General features: G+C 35.2%; 1 protein-coding gene across 1 annotated transcript in view; it reads right to left on the reverse strand.

Moving 5' to 3' along the window:
- Nucleotides 1-2171: 2171 nt before the first annotated feature.
- Nucleotides 2172-24884, reverse strand: part of RGS6 (regulator of G protein signaling 6) — a 215153-nt gene continuing 192440 nt past the window's right edge. The window contains exons 19-21 of the mRNA XM_072428837.1: nucleotides 23231-23320; nucleotides 10777-10830; nucleotides 2172-5930 (exon numbers count right to left, since the gene is read on the reverse strand). Coding sequence (XP_072284938.1) covers nucleotides 5880-5930; nucleotides 10777-10830; nucleotides 23231-23320 — 195 coding nt within the window. The 3' untranslated portion in view covers nucleotides 2172-5879. The remainder of the gene's footprint in view (nucleotides 5931-10776; nucleotides 10831-23230; nucleotides 23321-24884) is intronic.

Raw genomic sequence — 24884 nt, forward strand, 5'->3', positions numbered from 1 at the left:
TCTTTACTATATGTACCAATTTACAGGCTTGGCAGCTTAAAGTGGCCCCCACAGTGAATAACCCGACCTTCAACTTTATTGCTTTGTTATAGCTAAATTGGTGAATCCTTAAAAAAAACCAAGTCAGTCTGTCCATGCCATTTTATTAATACAGAAATGTATAAGTATTATTGGCCCACTGTATCTCTATTTCCATCAGTATAGCAATGTGGAACAAATGTACAAACTGTGTAAGCTTTTGTTTTATTAGGGGATCAGTATAAGAGACATTAGTCTACTTGATTTAGTTTGTGCTGGCCAATATAGCATCCACCAGATCTGATTTAGCTATATGGAAATAATGATATTGACCTAACTATGTTATTGTTGCTGGGGGCATCAGGTATTTGCCTTTTTGTTTGGTCCTTTTGTGAATGTATATTTCTGGATCCTAATATGTCATTGTTTACACTAGGTACAACATTGCAACCTGGCTGGTAAAAGCTGTAACATTTACTGACATTTCTATACTCGACCTGGATCACAAACCAAAGTAGTAAAGGGTTCCATTTTAAAGCCATGTCAGCCCTTGGCTATGAATATTGTATTGCAAGGGATTTTTTCCGAGGTCCTATTTTCTGACCTACCAAATACAAAACTTACCTGGTCGTCAGGTTTTCTCAGTATCATTGATTCTACAAGATTGAGGAATAGTTCTACATTGGAAAAAAGTCCTTAACAGACAGGGAATATTTAACTAAAATATTAGTTACATTAACAGGTTTAGTACAGCACAGTAAATATCAGAAGGAAAGAGTCTTTTGTTATGTCCCTAAAAAGGGTCTAATATATCTTAAAGATTTGCAAACAATTAATAAAATGTGTGCTACATAAAAGTATGGCAGTCCTTACAGCAAACCTAAACTGGGAGAAATATGAAGTCTACCATTGTTGACTTAATACATTTTAAATTATGCCATTTATTGAAGCAAGTGAAGGATTTTTAGGTGAAAAGGTCACCAGTGGAAGCTCATACCTTTCTCTCTGCACATATTTCCTCTAATTATACAATGCAGATATACACATGCATATAAACCATTGTTCCAGAAACAAGGGATGAAGATTATTTTGTTTTATAAATTAATATAGCTCACTGTAATATGGAGTAAATATGATCAGGAAAATGTGTGGTAAGTTATTAGAGTTTTTAGCGTGAAACGAAGACAAGGGTTCATTTAATAACGTCCCTGGCGGTATGAATACTAAGTAGTTTCAAATGAAAAAGTGGTACATTTAAAAATATAGTATTAATAAAATTTAGTTAGTATTAAAATTAGTATTTTAAAATTTCCAGCTTCTCAGCCACACAAACCTGCCCTCCAGCCACACACTCGTGAGGAGATGCCCGGCCAGCATTTGCTTTCCCTAGCCTTGCGTCCCCGGACGCAGATGCTGGACAGTCATCACCAGGTTACACAGATCGGCTGGATGAAGCCACGGGCATCGCTGGAGGACGCCGCACGGGGGATGCCACTGGAACGTGGGAACCAGGTAGGGCTTTTAATCTCCCTGGCAATTCCACCCTGAGTGTGGCTCGGTGTTACCGCTTTTATTATGGAAATTTACCCTGAGCCACACTCCACACTTGGGAATACCACCAGAAAGGTTAATGGAGTGGACATGCTAACCTTCGTGAAAAAGCCAACCATGTGCAAAGAAAAAAAAATCTAAAGTTTTTGCTAGCATTTGACTGGTTGATTGAAGCTGGCACAACTTGATCATATTTGGTAAGTTTAGTGCATTTTTCTGTTTCCAACAGAAAACATGAAGTGAATTATACTTTAGCTTAATCAATGAGGTGAGGCTGTGCTAGTTTTTAATATTCAATAATGTGCATATAAAAATTCTGCTTTTTTTACATTTCCCTTGTGTTCTTCACAATTGATTGTTTTGTCTCATTCGCTAAAATGTATTTAGGTAGTATACTTTTAAAAAGATTTTATAATGGTTGCATTATTTAGCAACATGAATCATAAAATTCTTCAGTCATTTCTAAGAATAAGGGTCCTCATCTCAAAGACTTTCCGAACTGTATTAAATATATTGGTCTCTAATAGTGATTTCGGATTCAAGTTGTTAATATTTTAAGAAGGATTCATAAAATGATATCACAGAAAGGAGAATTGTACTGCTGGGTTTGCATTGATTAGATTTGAAAGTGGCATTAAAAATAAACAGACACAACCATCTGAAAAATAGACATAGAAAATATACATAAAAACTACATTATACAAGAAGTGTAAATGGAATTAATATGTTAAATTACTGTATTATTTGTTATGACATACAGCATATGATTTTCTTTTTTTTTTGATTGTGAAATCTTTTTCTATTTTCCTATTTCTGCATACAACAATTCTGAAAATAATGGATTTTTTATTTTTTTATCCTGTTCCAACTGTTTTATTTGTATTCATTTTAACTGGTATAGTGTAAGTTTAATCAAGTCATAAAACAAGATTTTATTCTCTGTGAAGGCTGAAAGGGTGATCACATTTCAGGTCAGAGCATAAATTCGAAAGTAAGCATGATGCAAAAAATAAAAAACTCTGCATCTATCTTTTACCCCATGTTCTGTGTTTTACAGACCATTTAGTTATGTCGATGCTTTTCATGCAATTGTGTCTTGTTTCCAGTATTCAAAGGAGATTGTTTTTTAGTTTTTAATGTTTTGCTTGTGTGTGTGTGTGTGTTTTTTTTTTTTTTTAATGGAACAGAGTGACGAACAATGGTAATTCTTTCCCTCTCCAACAAGCAGAATGGCGCTGTATGTACAGCGCTCGTTCATGCATCTTTCAGTTTTCTGTCCTTGGAAAGGATCATTCTAACATTTGTATGTAGCCTAATAGAAGGTAATCAGGTGAAAAAGCTTGTGACTGTCTACCTTTTTCATCAGCTACAATAAAATCCAAACCTGTTGTTGCTTACACAACAGTGAAGGGTAAAAGCTAGGCCTAGGCAGTACATTGAGTTAGAAGGAGGATTAAGGTTGAGCAGCAAGGGGGGGGGGGGGGGGAGCAATAAATTGTGGCATGTTTTTACATATTTGTTTTTCCTCTTCTCTCAACCCCTGGATCTTTATGGCTACAATTGTCAAGAAAATTGTAGCAAGGACATGCAGTGGATATTCAAAAAATCAAAATGCTTTTATTCTGGAAACTATAAACCTCTTTTCTTTCTTTTGATGGTGGTCTGTACATTTAAAAAATAATCCTGCATATGAAGCAGAATGTATCTTACCTCCAATGTGCACTCCAGCAGTATTTGTACTAAAAAAAACATGTGACACAAGGGAAGTTGGTACAAAACAGAATCATCATTTGAATATGCCTAGGGCAGCATGATGTCTAACTCCTAATAACCCTGCTAATAATCATGCAAATCTATGTGTAAAAGCAACCACTCCTTGCTTTACAATAAACTCAAGGGTTAAATCCTAAAAAATGTTTTCCATGAAAAATGCCGGCTGAAGTTTACAGTTCCTCCTGAAGATTACAATACTAAAAATTGGATCCATGACAAAATAACTGGATTCACAACAGCATCAATATTTCAGCATGAAACATGCTGGTATAGCTATTTGTACAACACTAAGGACCACATTTCCATGTATGCCTTATGTTACCATGCTTGTTTGATTTGGTTGGGTTATGCACCAAAAAGGTGCATACAATTTTTTTAGAAACCTTGCACCACAATGCATGGTAGTAATTTTCCATGCACTGCAATGCAGGCGTGTTATTCATAATTAACCACACCATGCGTTCTCCCGACTCAAGTGTGCGAATCCAGCCTTGAGGTGAAATAGAGGTACCAAGTACATTTTCATTACCCCCTTTCCTAATTTGCCAAATAGAGAACTAGCAGTAAGTGATAAAGTTTCATACAACTCTCATTTTTAGTAATTTTAAAAATTAAAAAAAAAGTAATTTTTGCAATTGTTTAATTTTTCTTTTCTATTAGAAAAATTAAACTATACTATTTCCCTTCTTTGTTTCAAGGTATGCAAATGGTACCATTCTTTTCCAAAGTATGGTTCCCCTGACTATCCTCGGGTGAAAGAGTAAATGGACCGATAGGTCATTTTGTGATATAGGATGGATAGGAAGTTGCAGTGAACAACTTTAAATATTTACCACACCAATGATTAGACAAATTTGAATATGTGATCGACTGCACATCTTTAGGATTACGTGAACTTGTAAAGAGCACACTCCCATCTTTTATCAGTCCACCTCTGGAGCACAGGTTTCCATTTCCTCAAGAACATGGACGAATAGAGAATCCTGTATTTTATCATGAAATAGATGGTGTAATTTAGAATTGTTATGAAAATAAGGCTATGTCCCATATCATCATCTGAAATATGTTCTGATTTATACTCTACAAATAAGGGCTTTATAAGGTCCAAATAAGGGCATCCGGTTCATGAGAGACTTCTGGTTTATGACTATTATGTCCTTTTTCCATTTAAAGGACGCTTCCTTGAACAGTTTTCATGAAATTTCTGATGTCTGAAGCCCATACAGCAATCTTGGTGGTATAGTTTGCTGTACTTTAGAACTATTTTTTTTCCTTTTTTCGTGCATTAAGGTATTTCATTTCTTGACTTTGATGCAAAATTAAATACAACAATGATCACAAGAACACTACATGTTTATAAACTCCCAGATCTGCTTTTAGATAGTTTCTTTACTACTGTGATTTTTTTTGAAGGAACCCAGAATGCTACAGCAACCCACAATACCACCAGCATTTAATGATGACAATGCATTTTTTTTTTTAAAAAAAGGTCTATAACTGTTTCTTTCTACAGGTGACACATTGATCATGTCTAGTTGTATCTGCTTTCCTCTAAGATTATACTAAGTATGTTCTGTAATGTCCAGCTACTCTGGGAAATGTCTTGCAATCCTACTAGTATATACCTAAAGTTATTACAAATTTTGGTATTATGAATATACTTCAGCTTATTATTTGCTGAACTATGAGATACAAACTTGGAATGATTCTTTAGAAAGATGAGTCTTCTGCATACCACATTCTCCAAGTTACAAGCATACTAGCCTGTGTTTGATCACTGTAGATGAGCTATGGGGAAGAGAAAATGACATATACTGTGAACGAATGTGCAGATTTTACTTGAAATGCATGCAGTGGCAAAAATGGAAAAAAAAAAAAAATCAAGAGAAATAAACATGACTTGCTATAATTTTTTTCTCCAACAACCTTGCGTTTAACCTTGACTTGTAATGCTATCTTTGGAGCAGCATCATGCGCTTGGAAGGATAAGACTATGCAGAGCAAATGTTTTCAATAGTCTCTTCGACAGGGACACACACACAAAAAATAAGTCAGATGCCCGCAGTCCTGGACGCAGGAGAAACAGAATAATGTTTTAATATGAATTTTTAGTTTCTTATGTTTTCTTTGAACTGATGCAAAGGTAGATTTCTTGGTGGTGAAAATATCCATTGCAGCTGAGATGCTGAGGAGAACAGAGATGGAAATTTCCACATCGATCTTGGACATGTCTCCAGTTATTGCTGAATTAGTCTAAATATTTCTTCCATTGTCTACCCTCCTCCTACCGTGCTGACAGGAAACCAAATCTCAAACTAAACACACAAATGAAAAAAAAATACTTGGCAACTTAGGGTCATTGGAAAGCTGCTCAAGCAGAATTTGTTGATGTAACTGAGGGACAAACAACATCTGAATTAGACTGGAAAAATTCCAATTTCTTCATGTTTCTTTGCATTCACAGTGACCCATTTCATGCCTAAACCATTTCCTGGAGGGTATTAGGTGCCTAATGTCAGCGCCTCTGTCTTGGGTTGTCAGGAGGATTGCATGAGGCCAGTGAGGCGTTTGGAAGTCAATGACTTCCCCTGTGAAAGACAAACAAGGAAAAACAAAAACAAATTGTAAGTTCTTGCTGGATATTGTTTTAAGTTAAAGACAAAAACATAAAATAATAAAAAACATACTTTATCTTAAAGGTAGGGAAATAACAAATTTAACAATGTGCAGAACCCATAGCAACCAAATTGTATCTTCAGAAAAGGACTTGAATGAAAATGTATTGTTGCATGGTTGCCATAGGTACTCCAGTTTGCACATTGTTCTTTACTACATTATCAAACTTGCTTGATACAAAATAACATATTGTTTGTGATAAAAGCCATACTTCTTACGCTATGGGTGTCAAATCAATAATCTTTTTATACTCATATACTGGAAAAAATGGAATGCAGACCAGGAAGATGATAAAACTGATGAACTTCGATAATCACTGCAGATGAAGAAGACCAAAATCCTAGTAACACAGCAATCAGCAAACTTTAGAAACAATGTAGTGGTCAAGCATTTCATCAAGAAATACAGCATCTATACATACATACATACTTAAAATAGGCAAAATATAATTGTACACATATACATTAATCCAGTGTGCTCCAACAATGTCTCCTTCCACATTACATGCCAATGTCTGACAGATGGTAACACTAACTTGTGACATTTCCTCAAAGTTACCAGCATTCACCTACCTTTCTGCAGACCTATCCCCCACTTTACCTACAGTTTACTAACTTGTTCTAATTCCTCCCCAGTGGTATCATCCCCTCCCACTATAAGATATCGGACAATGGTTTTATTGTCATAAGACATATGGGTTGAATTTAATCATACCGACTGGAAAACTAAAATCAGGTTCTACCTACAAACACAGACAAAGCCCCCCCCGATGGAAACCCTACTAAAGCTACATTCACACGTACAATAATTGTCATTGGAAAGGATCTTTCACAATCCTTTTCAACAACTAAGCACTGCATGGTGCATGAACGAGTGTTGTACATACAACACCATTCTGCTCTATGGAGAGGGGAGGGGGAGAACGATGGCAAATGCCAAGCAGTGACAAACTGCCTATGGTATTTATTAAAATAATTTTTCCATTTGACAAAATAAGATATGAACTATGAGCATTTTATGAGTATTAAGATAGTATTATAAGAGCTCTATTTTCAAAGCAGGGAATCTGACATTCTCTCAAAGATTCCCTGGTGGACAGTCATTTACTGCCATTGAAATACATGGACCTGGAAGATTCTCAACCAGGCAATGTGTGTTATTAACAGAATCATAAGGTATAAATGAAGGGACAATAAAGCTAAAGAATGGTAAACTGGCATATATTACATTTTATTTTGGTGTTTAAATGCACTTTGGGCTCTATTTATAAAACAGGGAAACAGACTTTCCTTTATGGGAATCTGGATGATTTGTTGCCAGTAATTGATTGCCACCAGAGAATGTTTGAGAGAATGTTAGATTCTCTGTTTTAGATAGTTTTATGTTAAAATAACTGTGAATAAAGTTTAAAGATATCAAGAAGGATTACAAAAAAATAATGCAGAGATAAAAAGACATAATGGAGATAAAAATACAAAGACATCAAAGTGGATGACAGAAGATAAAGTGAAAATCCTACAAAAGAGAAGACAAGCTAATGGATAACTTTAAGATTATCTTGTTAAAGCGATTATAAGGAACAATACAACAGCACTGTAAAGACATTGAAGATGGAAACAAATGTAGACCATTTTTTAGAATGTTAATGCAATCAAGAAGATGTTTCAATCCAGAGTAGGTATGCTCAAAATGCCTATTGTAAAATCATCCCTGATTAAACTGAAATCAAGCCAAGGATGTAAGGTATACACAGAAAGCCTTTACTGAAAACACCTTAATAACCAATACTGAGACCAACAACACAGCAGAGCCTTCAGTAATAAAATATGAGGCCAGGCAGGCATTAGGATTGCTGTTAAAAAAGAAGGCCAAAAGATCAGATATCACTGCATCAGAAGGCATATCCTATGCAAACAAGTTTGGAAAACAAATAAATAGTGGACTGGTTGAAAGAAATTGATTTGCTATATATTTTATTACCAAAAAAGGAGACCTGAAAGAGTGTGAAAATGCTCAGTTTCTCAATATCACTTGCACAAAATTAGTATTGAACACAGACTAGAGCCATTGAAAAAGAGCTCAATTTAGGCAGGGTACAATAGAGACATTATTGAAGATGTAGCATGTGATGTATTGCTTTACAGTAGAACCTTCCATAGTGTCTAACATGTAAATAAAGAATGTCACTGGCTGTACCTCAACACATTATGTTCTTCTTTTGAGTATCCTTTACAATGTTTAAAAAGTCAGAAATGAAAAGGACAGAAATGAAACGAACGAAAACAAAATATTGGTTCAAGATCAAGAAAGGAGTTTGATAAAGTTAAATATTCTTGCTATACTTATTCAACTTGAAAGAGATGAGAGATCCAGGGTTGGAAAAATAATATAGAGGTTTTAGGATTTTTAAAAGAAACATCAACAATTTGTGATATGTTGATTACTACAATAATAAATTAGAATGTAAAGGACTTCAAGACTTTCATAAAGAAAGTTAAAGAATAGAAAGCACTTCAGCTAAATAATAAAACAAAGGTTATGACAGCATAAAGGACAGCTACCTTCAAAACTGATAGTGAAAACACAGAAACAGGAGACAGTTTTGGATCAATTATTAACAACAAAGGATCCTTCAGTCAGAAAATACGACAAAAACTGGCACTTGGAAGAGAAGAGAAAAAAAGACACTGACAAAAAGATCTGAATTGTCCAGGCTATAGTACTTTTTGTCACTCTCTATGGATGTAAAAACTGGACCATAAAGAAGCAAGATGAAAAAAGAATGAAGTCTTTGAAATTTGGTTTCTAGAAGAATTCTAAAAATATCATGGATAGAAAGGAAAACAGATTGTCAAGAAATTAAACTCAACCGTTTACTAAAACCCCAAAATGACCAAATAATTGTCTGTGTGACAACAGGTGTTTTTGAGAAATGCTTTCCTTGAAGTTTAAACGCAAATTTCTTGTCAAACTCAGTGTTTGACAAGAAATGGCTGCATTTGACTTACTGTGCATGCAGTTCAAACTCACCTCAATAATATATACTGCACCCAAAGAAAGTGCAGTGCAACCCATAGCAGGTGAAACACAGCTTGTCAACTGCCACGTTGCAGCAGGAGGTAGAGAAAGTGGAAAAAACTAATTTTTAAAGAAATCTTAACAAGACATAAGAACCACTTAAGAAACCCAACATATGCATACAGGGCAAGGATAGGGGATCAATATATGATCTATGAACCCCAGTGTTGAGATCATTGCTGATACACCTTGGTAGAAAATATATTGGTATGGGTGAATATTAATTGGCTAACATTGCTTTAGATCATCGTATGTAGTATCAATCTAATTGTGTTTTTTGACACTGCACATAATTCACTAAGCCACCAAAATTGCATAAGATTTTCAAATGTTGCTTGAAAGCCTAAAGTTTCATAAGGACAATTCTCCTGTTTTTGAGTGTGTCCTATTGCCTAACGGGTGGTTTAAAAAAAAAAAGTACATCAAAAGCTGGTTTTAGGGCTATCATGCTTTATTTGTTCAGCATGTGAGTGTACCAATCAATTTATCTTTGTGTATTCTAATATTTGTCTGGTATATATCTCCTAAATGGCATCCTCAACATAATAAATGTATCCTATGTTCAAGGTTATAATTTGCTTTTCTGTTACCTACACCAATCAGCCTATTCTAAATCTTTATTTATTTATTTGCTTTCGGTTTTGATTTTTAAGAGTTTGCACAATGGCTCAATGGCTAGTACTCTCTTACTTGCAGCATTAGAGTCCTAGGTATGAAACTCAGCTAGGACACTATCTACATAAAGTTTGTATATCCTTTTCTTGTCTGTGTGAGCTTCCTCCCACCTGCAAAAAACAGAATGTTGTCTTTTACACCAAAATTACCTTAACTTATGTACACATGTTAGATTATTGTCAAATTTAGCATGTGTACAGTGGTCCCCCTATGTCGTTCAAAAATCCATCCTGTTGGATCAATGTTTGGCTGAGTAAGGATAACAGAACAGCCCCCCCCCCCCCCCCCCCCCCGTGTACAGCGCTCATTCCCTTTCTGGTCAGTGGGAATGATTGCAAAATATTGTTTTCAGACGATAATAAGGACATGAGATTGTGAGTTCCTTTGACTGACAGTTAGTGGCATGACTACAGACTACTTAAAATACTGCTTAATATGTCAGCACTATATAAATACATAATACTACTGCTGCTGACGTAAAGGGTCCATAGAGATTGAAGTGGGAAGTTTCAACCATATAAAGTAATAATTATACTTATAAAGTTGTCCCCTTAGCTTTATTTAGGAAGTGAGAAGAACTTTTTTTTATAAGATCTTGTGTCATAAGATTGTCTTGTCATTGTCAATATATATGCATCCAAGTACAAAAATATATCTCAAAAACACATTCAGATGACCAGCATAACATATTACAGCTATACCAAAAAATTCCTATTATTACTGTGCACACAAACCTTCTATAAATATAAAACTTTTTTTTGCAAATGTAAATTTACTTTTTTTCCCAATATGTTTAAAATAAACTATTAAACTTAGTAGGATTCTAGAAAAGTCAACTTATGTAAGCAGACATAACACAAAACATTCTGACAAAAAAAGGCAATATAAATGAAAATGTAACAACATATAGAATCACATAATTGCAAGCAACAACACATACTCATTTTCTTTTGTTTTATTTAACAGCTTAGGTGTCAAAAAAAAAGTTGACCTCTCCAGACTTACCACACTGCGAGTGAACTTTTCTAGGGAGGTTCTACGCCCTTGCTCATTTTCAGTCTTAAAAAACAAAAAGGGGTTTGGGAAAGAAAAAATACAGGAGAAAAAAGCCTTCAACCTTTAGAAGTGTGTGTGCTTACTATGCTATCAATGTTAGAAAAGCAAAAAAAAAAAAAAAAAAACAAAATTAAAAAAAAAAGTGAAAATAATATTTTGAACTGTAGCGTTAAATGTTCTTTGCTGCAGTAGCCAAAGCAGTTATGTCATGATTTTTATATATTTATTTGGAAACTTTATTTTAGAATCTTAAGGGATTTGGCTTTCAAATTACTCCTGCATTGTAACATTTGGTTTTCTAAATTTTTTTGTTATTTTTAAGTGCTTTAGATTGTTTTCACTGAATTGTTTTCCAGTATTTACTGGTCTATTTAATATAAGGACATACAGAGAAAAGATGTTTTCATAGTTCATAGCGATTGTTGATTGTTTGCTGTGCTACACATTTTTTGTTTTGCCTTAATTCCCTACAAGTCTCTGGCTTTTTAAAATGTGCCTAACCTTCTTCTAAAATTGGGAATGTTTTAGAAAATCAGTACAACGGCTTCTCAAATCTGTGTTCACATGGGAAGGAGAGGACGGAACTGTAAAATGGGATGGCTGTATCAGTGCTGTTAAAAATAAAGTACAGGTTACTTTGGCCCATTACATAGATTAATGTTTAGTGCCTTACAATCTCATTAGCATCACCTTGATGTAAATGTAATGCAAATGTAACTACTGCCAATAAGCAGTTAAAGTACAGTAAAAGTTCAATAAAATACAAATGTAATTAAAAAATTCAACTTCTCTTGTCAGTCATTCAGGTTGAATGATGGCCAGCCTAAAGTAGTTGATGGTAGGTCAGCTTCAGGTATTTATTTGCATTTGAAAAAACAATTTGAAACCTTTATTTTTAAAAAGAAAATTACATCAATGTCTTTTAATTATATCTGCTAGTGGTTCATTCCTAGATCTCTCATTAGCATAGAGATTTTTTCACCGGTGTAGCCCTAGACTACACAAGAACAACTATGTATATCTATGGCATAACACAGGAATACTGGGACAATATTTGTAGAGGCATTGAGCCTGATTTAATAAAGGTCTCCAAGGCAAGAGCGTATACCCTTTCAACGGTGAACCTGGGCAATCCAGCAATCCTGAATTGGATTTCTTAAAGTAAGCTATTTGTTAGCAAATAATTAAATCCTAGACCCGATCCATTCCAGGTTGTTTGGATCTCCCAGGTTAGAGAGCTTTATTAAATCAGGCCCATTTACCTAATTAAATAATTTTTTTTTTTTATTTAAGCTGCCTTTAGGTAGGTTTATAGCATTCATCTTAAATGGCACCAGATTATTTCATTTTTATTTTTTGATAAACTTCCATTATTTTTTTACATCAGATTTTTATTTGAAATGTTGTAATTTATTAAGGGCCAGTTCAAACTGTGAGGTTGCGGTGCATTTACTGCTATCTCACACCAGGAAATGCTGCTGCTTTGGGGGAGGCGCCATGTAACGTCTCCCTGTGGTAGCTCCTATATGGAATGAATTGGGGAATGAATAACTGTCACGTGTACAGACATTGGTGCTTTTTGAACCAGTGCTACCAGATAAGTGCTCGAGCAAGGTGCCAGCTGCGAGGAGATGCAAGAGATCACTTATTGATAAGACATGTGTGAATCAGCCCTAACTTTTTTTATTATTATTTACTATAATATTTAAGTTACATTTTTCTTTGCAATAAGTTTTAAATAATAAAGTTACATTTTTAATTCCTTTCAAATGAATACTTCTGAAATTAAAACAATTTGCAACAGAGCTTGCTAAAAATCATGATTTTACTGGTTATCCTTATTACCTAATATATAATGGCAATTATATGTACCTTTATGTGCTTACAAAGAAATGTATCTACCTTTTGTACATATGTATAATTTATTTATTAAAACTATTGCAATAGAACCATCATTTTTTACAGATTTGGAACATTCAATCTTTATAGAGAATCTAAAGGGTAAATCTCTACATATATTTTATATAAGAATATATAGAAAATGGGGATGGGAGCGAGAGACAGGGATTTAAAATCACTACAGTGTTAAATACTAGTATATTTTTGCATGGCAATATTTTAAATTGGCTTTGGGATATTTTACATTTTATTTATGGTGCATATTAATTTATAACAAAACTCAATTTATATTGAAACTAATGCAAATATTTAGGAAATATTTATCTGATACATTCCTAAAAATGTATTTCTGTAAAAAAAAATGTGTTTTCATCTTATTGTGTAATATACTAAACGTAAATTAGTATGAGCAAAGTGTGCACACTGTCACTATGCATGAGTCATAGAGGACCACAGCAAGGCAGCCACAGTTTACCAAACATTATGAATGGAAGCTAACACAGTTAACATCCAAGCAGCTGACAAACATGCACACAGACTGGCAGAGTTTAATTTATGCTGATATTGCTGAAAGCAGGTAAGATTAATGCAGTAATGCTTAGCTATAAGACAAAGCAACAGAATGGTTAGGTAAAGTTGCATATTCCATCTCACAGACCACATAAATCTTTAATAAAACTGTTCTATTTTAACCCTCACATAAAACATATACAATTTAGGCATCTACAATAACTACCAAACTGTATTTACCAGCTGCAAAGCTTCAGGCTGGTTCCTGTAGGTGTAGAGAATACAATTGAACAGATACACCAACCAGCTCTATCTTACAATACGCCAGAAAAAAATGATTATGAGAAAAGTAAATGTAATCTTTTCTAACACATAGGGGGTATATTTATAAATGCTTTCACACATGTTCACACAAATTTCACCCACTCTTCACACAAGCTGTGTAAATCTTGAGTGACAAAAAATTCTAGACTCCTTTACACTTTACTGCCCTTAAACAAATTCAGACTCTGACCTTGATATACTGTAGGAGTAGAGGATGTTCAATTTCAATAGATTAATTTTATGTTATTTTCAATTATCTCAGTAAATGAAGAAAACAAATTGAAAATTCACTTTTTAAAGAATACTTAATCATGTACAACAAAAACTTACAAGAAAAAAAGAAACAAGATTTTGGTTTGCACCTGGCTGAAGCCCACACAGATTAATTTACTAAACCAAGTGAATATTTGCACTGCAAAGTAAAAAAACAAAATGTTCGTTTCACCTTGAACCTGATTAAGTAATCTTTGCAAGTGAATTTTTACCTTGTTGCACCTTACACAGATAAGTGAACATTCCTTGAAAATTATATTCTCTACTTCTTTAGTAAATCAACTCAGTTGTTTCCATGTTCTATGTTTATTATTGGAATGTCCTCCTTGTTTGGAATCCTTTAATCTATAAACACACAACATCACACCACATGCAGCTTAACATAAAGTTACAGTTACAGCTTCTATTAGGTAGCAATATGACCTGCAGTTGAAATGTAGTATTTAGTAGACATAATAGACAATGATTCTTATGAAAATCACCACATTTAACTTGTTTGATTCAGGTTCACCAAGTGGTGAAAAAATAGGATGAAAGTTCCATTGTTGTTGTGTAAAATGGAGTATTTAGTAGACATAATAGACAATGATTCTTATGAAAATCACCACATTTAACTTGTTTGATTCAGGTTCACCAAGTGGTGAAAAAAAAGGATGAAAGTTCCATTGTTGTTGTGTAAAATGGAGGGCTACTTTAGACCAGAGCCTTAAAGCGGAGCCAGTAGATTTGGGATCAGACATTCTCTGTGGAAAGAATTCTTACCATCACCATCTTCTTTCTAGTGTAGGAAGCCAGGATATGGGACGCATCCTGGCTTACCCTTCAGCTGCCAAGATTGAATGAACAGGTGCATGGGAGATACTGCATTGGAGCCCAGCCAATCAAAATAGCTGAAGATCAAAACTAGATAGATCAAAGAAAAGAAGATAGCAGCGTCTGTATTGGAACTGGGACAGGTGAGTGCTTTTTTTTAGTTTAGTTCTGCCTTAAATGCTACAAAGCATGCCAGCAGTGTAAGAAGGTAATCCAATCTTTGATAGATGTTCCCTTAAAGCTAGGCAAGTTTAAAATGCAAAGTATCAGTCTATAGAACCCCAGCTATCCTCAAACACAAATGACTTGATCATCCACTTGTATGATTAAAATCTTTAGTCGCAAATCATATACAAATGGTCACAGGTAGAAATCGTCAGAAATCTACCAATAAATTTGTCTTCAAATTTTATTTTCCTCTAAATGAATTTGCCTGCAGCTCTCAAAATTACAGAAATAATGGAGTACTGTATAGCAAAACCACAAACTATTTCAATATAGAGTTGTCCCAGCAGAAGTTATATGGCTTTGTGTTAATTAGGAATATGCTGCTTAACCAGTAGAAAAGGCAAAGTATCAAATCATTGGCAGCTGAAAAGAACGGTTGTCTTATTTACTATATCAATTTTCAAAGACTTCTGACCAACCTAAATACTAACTTATATAAAATAAATGAGAAGAAAAAGTGTACAAAGACAGTTCATAACACTTTTTTGTCGCAATGGTGAATACCGACCTGAAAAAAATCTGTTTCACCAAGTGGCATTACTAAAAAGTATGCACAAAATTTGAAAAAAAAAAAAAAAAAAAGAGTAAACAATAACAAGGGCAAATCCACACAAAACAGATGTCTTAACCACCTGAGCGTTACACTGAGGTCTAGATTTCTGTACCAAAAGTGATCCACTGTTTTTCATGAAATTTTTTTTTTAAATTGTAGACCTGTAACTTACAGAAATATGTCCGAACAGGGGTTCTAGTAGATATTATGAATATAAAAAATGTATTTACTTTTATTTTTTTGTATTTTTTTGTATTGGATTGGATACCGGAGTTTGTATTCAATCCAATACAAAATGAGCGTTTGAATTTACCAATTATGTACTTTGTATTAATTTTATATTATTTTGTATTGGATTGGATACGCAAGTTTGTATCCAATCAAATACAAAATAAAAATTTGAATTTCCAAGTTATTTACTTTTATTTTATTTTTTTTTATTTTTTGTATTGGATTGGATACAGGAGTTTGTATTCAATCCAACACAAAATGACAGTTTGAATTTACCAATTACAAACTTTGTATTTATTTGAATTATTTTGTATTGGATTGAATACAGGAGTTTGTATTGAATCCAATACAAAATGAATGAATGAGTTTCTATTTGAATTTCCCGCACACGTGCCGACGTCATCACGCACGCAGGGAGGAGCCGTCCGGTTTTTTTTCTCCGCCGGACGGCTTCTCCCTGCAGAGATCATCTGGCGCTGGACGAAGACGGACGTGGACCATCAGCGGGACCAGGTAAGATGCCGGCCGGTATCTTGTGTTCAGCCGGCCGGGCGGCGGAACGCAAGATGCCGGGCAGCAGAACACAAGATACTGGCCGGCATCTTACCGGTCCCGCTGGCACCCCACGCTGGAGATTGACGGACGACGATGGACAGAGGACGACGCTGGAATGGGAAAACGACGCTGGAATCCTTACCTCCATGGTCCCGCTGGATGTGCACAGCGGGACCATGGAGGTAAGGATGTGACAAAATTACGGGGTTAACCATCCTAGCCATTTTTTTTTGCCCGTACGAAGGTCGGGCATACCGGCTAGGTGGTTAATTTAATTTGTATGTGTAAATAAACATTTCTGTCTTAGTTAATTTAAAAAATACAGGCTTATGAAATATAAATATACAAAAAGACAAAAAAGAAAAAATCAAGTCAGGAAAACATGACTACAATTTTATATAATTGATTTTGCTCTATTTAAGAAGTTGCAGATTTAACAAAAAAAACAAGGGAGCCATTCTCCTCCCGGTTCTGTGGGTTCCTCCAGAAGTTGCTAGAGGGTCCTCTAACTGTGGCCTATTGATATCCAATTTGATGATGCCTGGACATTTTGAAGGCCAGTTGGTAGAGCCAGCTGCATGACTCCAACTAAGTATTCAGTTGTCTATGAATGTGGTTTTCTAGCAACCACTGTAAGGGGTCATTCTTTTCACTGGCCACTACTTTAAGATGCTTTATTCCCCACTAACCCCCAAATACATTGATTTATCAGTGGTTCCTGAGATCTAAAATAAATCCTCAGAGGTAAAAAAAAACTGAGAAAGGGTGTATCAAAGCTGCTGGTTTTGTAAAATACAAAAAAACAAGATTTAGTTTAATCTTTACCACGATGCAAAATCTTGTTCCACCATGTATGTTCCATCATCACTCGAAAATGCATATGTGTATGTCATTTCTAGGAAATGCATGGAGACATTTCAACCAAACATGCTATGTTCCACCATCACTCGGAAACGCATTGACACCTTTCAACCAAACTTGCTAGACATATGACTGAGACTCATGTGAGTGCACCGCTGATCTTTGTCCAGTGCCGTGCTATATGCCAGAGCTATATTTGGTGATCACTAGGAAACGCATGAGGACATTTCAACCAAACTTGTTATGTTCCACCATCACTCGGAAACGCATCGAGACATTTAAACCAAACTTGCTAGATTTACGACTCATGTGAGTGCACCGCTGATCTTTGTACAGCGCTGTGCTATATGTCAGAGCTATACTTGGATGTATATATGTATGAATGTGTTTAATATATGGATGTGTGTATGTAATCACTAGGAAACGCATGAAGACATTTCAACCAAACTTGCTATGTTCCACCATCACTTGGAAACGCATCGAAACATTTAAACCAAACTTGCTAGACATTTGGCTCATGTGAGTGCACCGCTGTGGTATATGTCAGAGGTATATTTGCATGTATGTATGTATGTGTGTATCTATTGCTCAGTGTGTAGGCCTTTTGCTTATATTTTTAAATACTTTTTTTTTGCACTCTTTTACAAATTTCTGGCCTGTAATAATGCCTTTGAGAAAACGTAAAGCAATTGGCTGAAGGCAAAAAAAAATGAAACAACACCGTAGACAAGAAAATCCCGAGGACAGGAATAGAAGACTTGCCACGCTGCACGAGAGAGCTACTACATCTAGAGCTTCAGGGACAGAACAACAGCATGAGACCCGACTGCAGGAAATGGGAGAAAGAGCTACTACATCTAGAACTTCAGAGGCAGTACAACAGCGTGAGTCATGACTACAGAATAAGGAAGATAGAGCTACTACATCAAGAGCTTTAGAGACAGTACAACAGTGTGAGATCCGACTACAGGAAACGAGAGAAAGAGCTACTACATCTAGAGGTTCAGAGACAGTACAATAGCGTGACACAGAGTACAGGAAATGAGAGAAAGAGCTAATACATCTAGAGCTTCAGAGACAGTACAACAGTGTAAGACCTGACTACAGGATAACAGAGATAGAGCTACTACATCTAGAGCTTCAGAGACAGTACAACAGCGTGAGACCCGGCTACAGGATAACAGAGATAGAGCTACTACATCTAGAGCTTCAGAGACAGTACAGCAGCATGAGGCTCGACTAAAGAAAATCAGGGATAGAGCTACTACATCTAAAGCTTCAGAAACAGTACAACAGCGTTAGACCTGAGTACAGGAAATGAGAGAAAGAGCTACTACAAGTACTCGCAGCATGCAAGTTTTACTACCAGAAAAATGTAAATGGTTTGTAGTTACTGTCAAGCCAAGAAGTTTATATCTGAGTCTCCTGGTATTTGCTGAAAAAAAGGGAAAGTCAAACTGCCAAATGGAAACACCACCACAAGAACTTTGGAATTACACATCAGCAAATACCTCAGAGTCAAAGCATTTTCTTAACAACATCAGAAAATACAACTCATGTTTCCAAATGGAATCATTCGACGCCACATCAGTTGTCCAACAGCCTGGATTTCCATTCACATTCACAGTGCAAGGGCAACTTTACCATAAAGCGGATCGTTACTTCCGCTGCCAGATCAACCACCAAAATTTCTACAACTATATTTTATTGAAAACAAACTAATAGAAACTGACCAGAGGTGCACCTACATCTTAGTAACAAAATTTCAGTTTGTCTTAAGGTTACTAAGGATGTTTCATGAACACAATGTTCTTATTAAAACATTTAAAACAGCACTGGAATATATGCCATTGATTTAGGTTAATTTAATTTAATTGTATTTTCATTTATTTGTATATTGTACTAATACTTTTAAAACCTGTAAAAAAACATTTCTTTGATTTAACACTATAGCTTTTTTTGATTCATTTTCCTGTATAATATAAGATTGCAATAAATAAATACCCGGGCAACACAGGGTAATCAGCTAGTATACTATTAAAAGACAAGACATGTTTAATAAGACGGGTGGGGGTGGGGCCTCTGTTGCTTTGAAAATATATCCTTTCATTTTCCCTTCCCCCTGTCTACAAGCCAGAAAAAATGAAGGGAACGTTCCCTACTTGTGATGGCAAAAAACAAACTTGATTTACCACATCTTTAATCAACTGGTGTGTTCCCCTACTTTGGGATTAGATGTATATCAAAATGGTATAGGTGAGTGTTAGAGGTTATTCAGCATGGTGAAATATAACTATGCAAGGGGGGAACTCTGTAAACTCAGATGACTTCATGAAATCATGTTTTTAAAATTGGGAATTTAGCATGACAATACCTTCTCAGTCATTATTCTTGAAAAGTAATCCTACCTGCTAAGTCAAGGCAATATGTAAGCTTGTGTATGGGATGCTAGTTCCAGATCAGTGGCTATGAAAGTACTGGACTCATTAGTTCTATATAGACTTCCACATTTCTCCAAGATCATGTTTTTTTAAAAAAAATTGCTTCCTGTATATGTGTATGTGTGGCACAATGCTTTGAAAATTCATGCTATGCCTAAAATCAATTAAAAGCTCTGGTGGATTAAACAAAGAAAAATAATGATGTATCTTTTAAAAAGCTGAAGAAACTGTCTGCTAGCTACTTGCTGGTATAGAAATACAGCCCAGTAGACATGAACGAATACATATCACACCTGGAGTTCGTTTTAAACTTTACCTTCTCGTTTAAAACACAAATGCATGCCCCCCATATGGATCTCAGGCTTGTGACGGTGGGCGGGTTGTGTCTTTGGACAGGCTCAGACCTGCAATGGGAGAGTGGGTGGTTTCCTGCATCATGATGTCACTCTGGGGGAAGTGTATTCCTCTCTGAGTGACACACAGCTTCCTGCGCATGCTCATCCGTGAGATTTGTGGTTCGTGACAACCAAAAGGTTGGCGACCACTGCATTAAATGATACCCAAGATATGATTTACATGCTTTGCCAACATTTTTAACACAACAGTAATATCAACCCTACACACTGTACAGCCTAAAGCAGCATTTTAATCTGTTAACAACAGTTAAATACACAGTTTATTACTGTGTATATCTGTTTACGGTTTTGTGTGCTAAAGGAATTGCAATTCTCTTCAGAGAAAAGTCTTCCACCACAAACTGGGAGTGACTTTAATAGCTGTACAATCTGGCAGAGTTGTGTAGAACAAATAAAAATTACAGTTCCTTTAGCAGGTTTGACAGTTATCATTAAGCATTTCTTTTGAATCACTATAATAATTTATAGTGTGGTAACACAAATCACTTGTCCTTCCTTATTACCTTTTTCCTGTATAACAGCAAATGTTATAAAGTAAAATGATAAAAATTGGTGCTAGCATCTAGTCATTCATTGCATACTGAAGAGAGTGCTCTAAAGAGGACACATACTAAGAGATTATGTAAACTGCCATTGCGAAATAAACAAGCTAAAAGCATGACAAGCATGCAGATAACTGTGTGACATGTGTCACAATAAGCTGAACACCTGAGCTAAATGCTCATTCTGGGTCAATGATTCAGAAGGTAATAAAGACAGAAGAATAAAACACCAACCAGGCAAGTTATATACTTTAGTACCAAGTCAGGAATAGCAGTTTACATAATGTTGTAGTATAAATTCTTTTTTAGGGTGAAAATCTAAAATATTTTCTGATCACAGAGATTTTTAAAATGTTCTCCAGAAGGACGTTTGGTGGATGGGATTCTTATGATTTTGTGTTTATTATTAAAGTGACAAGGGATGCTAAGGTGGAAAAAAGCCTTTTCAATTAAACTTTGCTTTCCAAATCCACTGTGAGTAGAATAGTCATCAACCTTAGTGCAGTTTGTAAGAAGCTGGCATTAGTAATTTTTTGGGATGTTTTTTAATCCAGCTGGGCTGGCGGCACCTAAAGCAAGTTTGTGGACATGATATAGCAAAAGATAGAAAAAGATCAGTTCCAAATCCAAAGAAAAGCAGCAAAGCAGTGTAGCAGTGTACTAGATTTTGATCTCTTGGCTGTTATGGGAACTATACGTCTGGACCTTTGTAAGAGCGTAATATAGTTTTTTTCATTTAAAATTATACCTTTAAATGCACTAGGCTATGCCCTTGTTTTTTTTTTTGTATTTCTATGTAGCATTACAAATTTGGCTAAGCTTGTAATTCTTCCCTACTTTATCAATAATCATGTTGATAAGTTTATTAACAAGCTGGCTTTTTATACCTCTGTGGAACTGAAGTGACAATATGTCTTCACCAAAGGATTCTGGCAACTTCTACTATTGGTCTCAATCCTCTCTACAACATATGAACGAATCAATCTTATGATTTTCTGATTCTTCTGAATAAAGTCCTTAGAACTTTATTGAATCAGTAAGAAACAGTGCAATTCATACTACTAACAATCAAGATTTATTATTTGCTTGGTTTTTGTGAGGTAGGGTGAATGAGCATATACATAAACAAAAGAGTTTGAAAATCATAAATTACTGAAAGAAACCCCCTTGGCCTGATTCACCAAAGTTATCCAAAACTGCTAGATTCGTGGATAGATTTACTCACCTGTATTCTGTACTACATTACGTGTAAGAACTACATTACACTACTTGTACATGTAACGAGAAAAGTTTTATGAAACCGTGTAAGCAGAATCAAAGTACAGCGGGGAAATCTGTCTGCCAGAGCACCAAAAGAAATAAAAAGCCAGAAAATAAGTCAAAGCCCCAGATAGACAGAAAGTAGAAAACTGGTTTTAGTTTCCATTACTTTTTGCGGCTTTTATGATAAGTAATAATGATTTTATTACCTTGAAAGAGCCACTGTTTACCATTTTTAATAATACAATTAACAAAAGATAAAATAAAATTATGCTATCCACAATCTGTCCATTACTAAATTGTATTGGATTCATTAGTTGATGTTTATATTGATAGCTACTGAAATTGATAGCCACAGCTTTTAAGGATCATGGATACTGGATCTGAGTAGCGTGCAAACTGTTAACATCCTTATTAATGACAGGAACAGATTGCTAGTGTTGCAGCATAGATGATTAGAACACAATGGTTGAGAAAAACGTTTAGCACTTTACCAATCGATGCATTTGAGCTCCTTCCACTGAATTTTAATTTATTCCCACTTAGGTTTCAATAGGCTCAATTTACTATAGCTATATAGCCAGCACTATTCTGAGCACTATAACTGCTATAGTCCTGAAGTATCTGCATTTTGTTTCTCTCAGTTTCACCAACATGGCTTTTCATTAGTATGTAGACTTGTTCTTTGAGTCTCATTCACACTAGATGCAACTGAAATGTATGCAGTATCTTGTGCAACTGAATCCATGTTGCCATTCAGATGTAATATGGTTTTGAAGGTCTCCATTACCCTGACCTAAATGGGAAACTGTAGATCAATGCTCTCAAAACAGTAGAATATTGCCAAAGTTTGATACAATGCACCACTCTGATGAGAAAAGGCCCTACTGACATAAATAGATTTCTAAAGTACCAAGCAGATTGGCTACATACAAACATGCAGCAAACTGCATTATTTCACATCCGTATGTACTGTGTAAGCTCTTTTTCTAGCCAGCTGCATTTACACAACATACAGTGCATAATTGACTGCCATAAATGCTTTGCCAGCCTATACAGCATAAGCATAAAGACATCCTATCCTGCACTAATACCAGCATTCATTTCAAGTAACTTTAAAGGACAAGACTGGTCAATGAAAAGGCTTCATGTTCACCACAAATGAGACATCATGCCTTTTAATTGTTGAGATGGCTTTGAATGAAGTAACAGACTTTTCTATTATTCCATATCTGTATGACCATGGACCGAAGACTTAACAGATCCAACAGTATGAAGTATACCAAATTACAGACAATGTAAACTGCAGTAGTCTATGCAATGGGAAAAGTTTTTGTATTATGTTAAAACAGCTGGCAGGGAGATGACATTTAGTCCTCGTGCAAAGAAGATGAATATACAAACAAAGGACACAGTTCTCATTTCCACACTGTTAGCAAGCAGCAGGCCAGAATCAGTAATGTGCGGAGGATGCAAGCATGTCCACCCCAGCTTTACCTTCTTTTTCATCATGAGCAAGTCCTGGTAGGCATTGGAGCGCAGAAATCGTGCATAACTATCACTCTTCATGAGCTTGTAGATATGCTCCTGCAACAAAATACACATTGTCAACCTAAAATATTTTATTACAGTCAGTCAGTTTAGAAAGCATCAGGTATAGACACATATAAATCTCCTTTAATTGCTAACAGTATGTAGACAATAGCATCTTTATCTCATTTTTTTTTGCAAAGAGAGACAAACTAATTGGAATTAATTTGATATTGCACAATTTAAACATAAATGCAGTCCAATTACTCTGGTTACAGCATAACAGCCCACATGTAGTATGGGTAACCAAAATTATTGGGACAATATTATTTTACAACTACCCCTTCCAGGATTGTTGATACTTTTTGTATATTATACTCCTCATATCACAGACAGTAAATGCTTGTGAGGGGTGGTGAAAAGCAAATAATTGACAGGACTGCAGCTATGATTTGACTAACATTTAGTTCCACAGCAGCTGTGCAGTATTTCCAGAACAAATGTAAAATGTAATGAACTTGCATCCTTAAAAACCTTGCTCTGAGTGTAAACAACATAAATGTAAAATTTCTATTTATCCGTTTTTTACTCATGTTAAATTAGCTTTCTATCCTTACAAATAATGTACCTATTGCAATTTATTATTAAATGAAGTCTTTAACCCTCTTTTTGTCTTGAACAAATAAAAGACAGACAAAGGTCATGTGCGGTCCCCATTGGAGCTTTATATAATACCCAACATACAATCAAAATGCAAAATATTTTTCTTTACTGTAAGCATGTAAATATATTGATCTTTTTTGAAAGGGCTGAAAATAAACTCAGTATGCAAATAATCTCAATCTGGAAGACCTGACAACCAGAATTATTAACTGTCAATAGCTGTCAGCAAGAGTTTTGACTTTTCAGTAAGAAGATGAATATCAGGAGTCGGATGAATTCCTGAATCACAACATGTTTATGTAGTAGTTCTGCTGCAGATGATATACAAAGTACATAGCCCCATCTAGTGGGAGAAGCAGAACTAGAAGTAAAAAAAGGATGCCAAGTTTCATATTTTTGCATGATTCAGAGGTTTAGATTAATAGGATGTAACAAGTACATATACAGTACAAGAGGTCTCAACATATACTATTTTCCACTAATCATAGTGGGTGAGAAGGGAAAGAAGAGGGGTATAGATTTATTAGGTTATTTAATGCTTTTGCTTGTTTGTATTCTCTGTAAAGGGTTATATTTTCAGCTTTGATGTACTGGGACCTAAAGTGCTACAGAAAGGTATCCGTCAACCCTCCTCAACCCAAAAGGACTGATATACCAGACACAGATAATTAGAAAAGTTAATTTTTTCTTTCAAGGATGCAGGCTTTAAATGCTTTTCTAGATTTGTGGTGATGAATAACTTTGTCCACCATAAACTGAATTTGGACTTTGAATGATATTTGAGGGTGTAATTTAGGGCTTCACCTAAACTTACCACATGTAGATTTTTTTTACAGAGATAGTCAATATATAACAGCCCCCCTAAAAGTTCTGTAAACTCTTTTATTAACATATAAGTGTAGTTATATAAGTTATAAACTGTATAAAATCTTCTTTTGCCTCTGTCCTGTAATAGCAC

The sequence above is a fragment of the Pyxicephalus adspersus genome, chromosome 12 (assembly GCF_032062135.1).
Source record: "Pyxicephalus adspersus chromosome 12, UCB_Pads_2.0, whole genome shotgun sequence".
In the NCBI taxonomy this organism is placed as follows: Eukaryota; Metazoa; Chordata; class Amphibia; order Anura; family Pyxicephalidae; genus Pyxicephalus; species Pyxicephalus adspersus.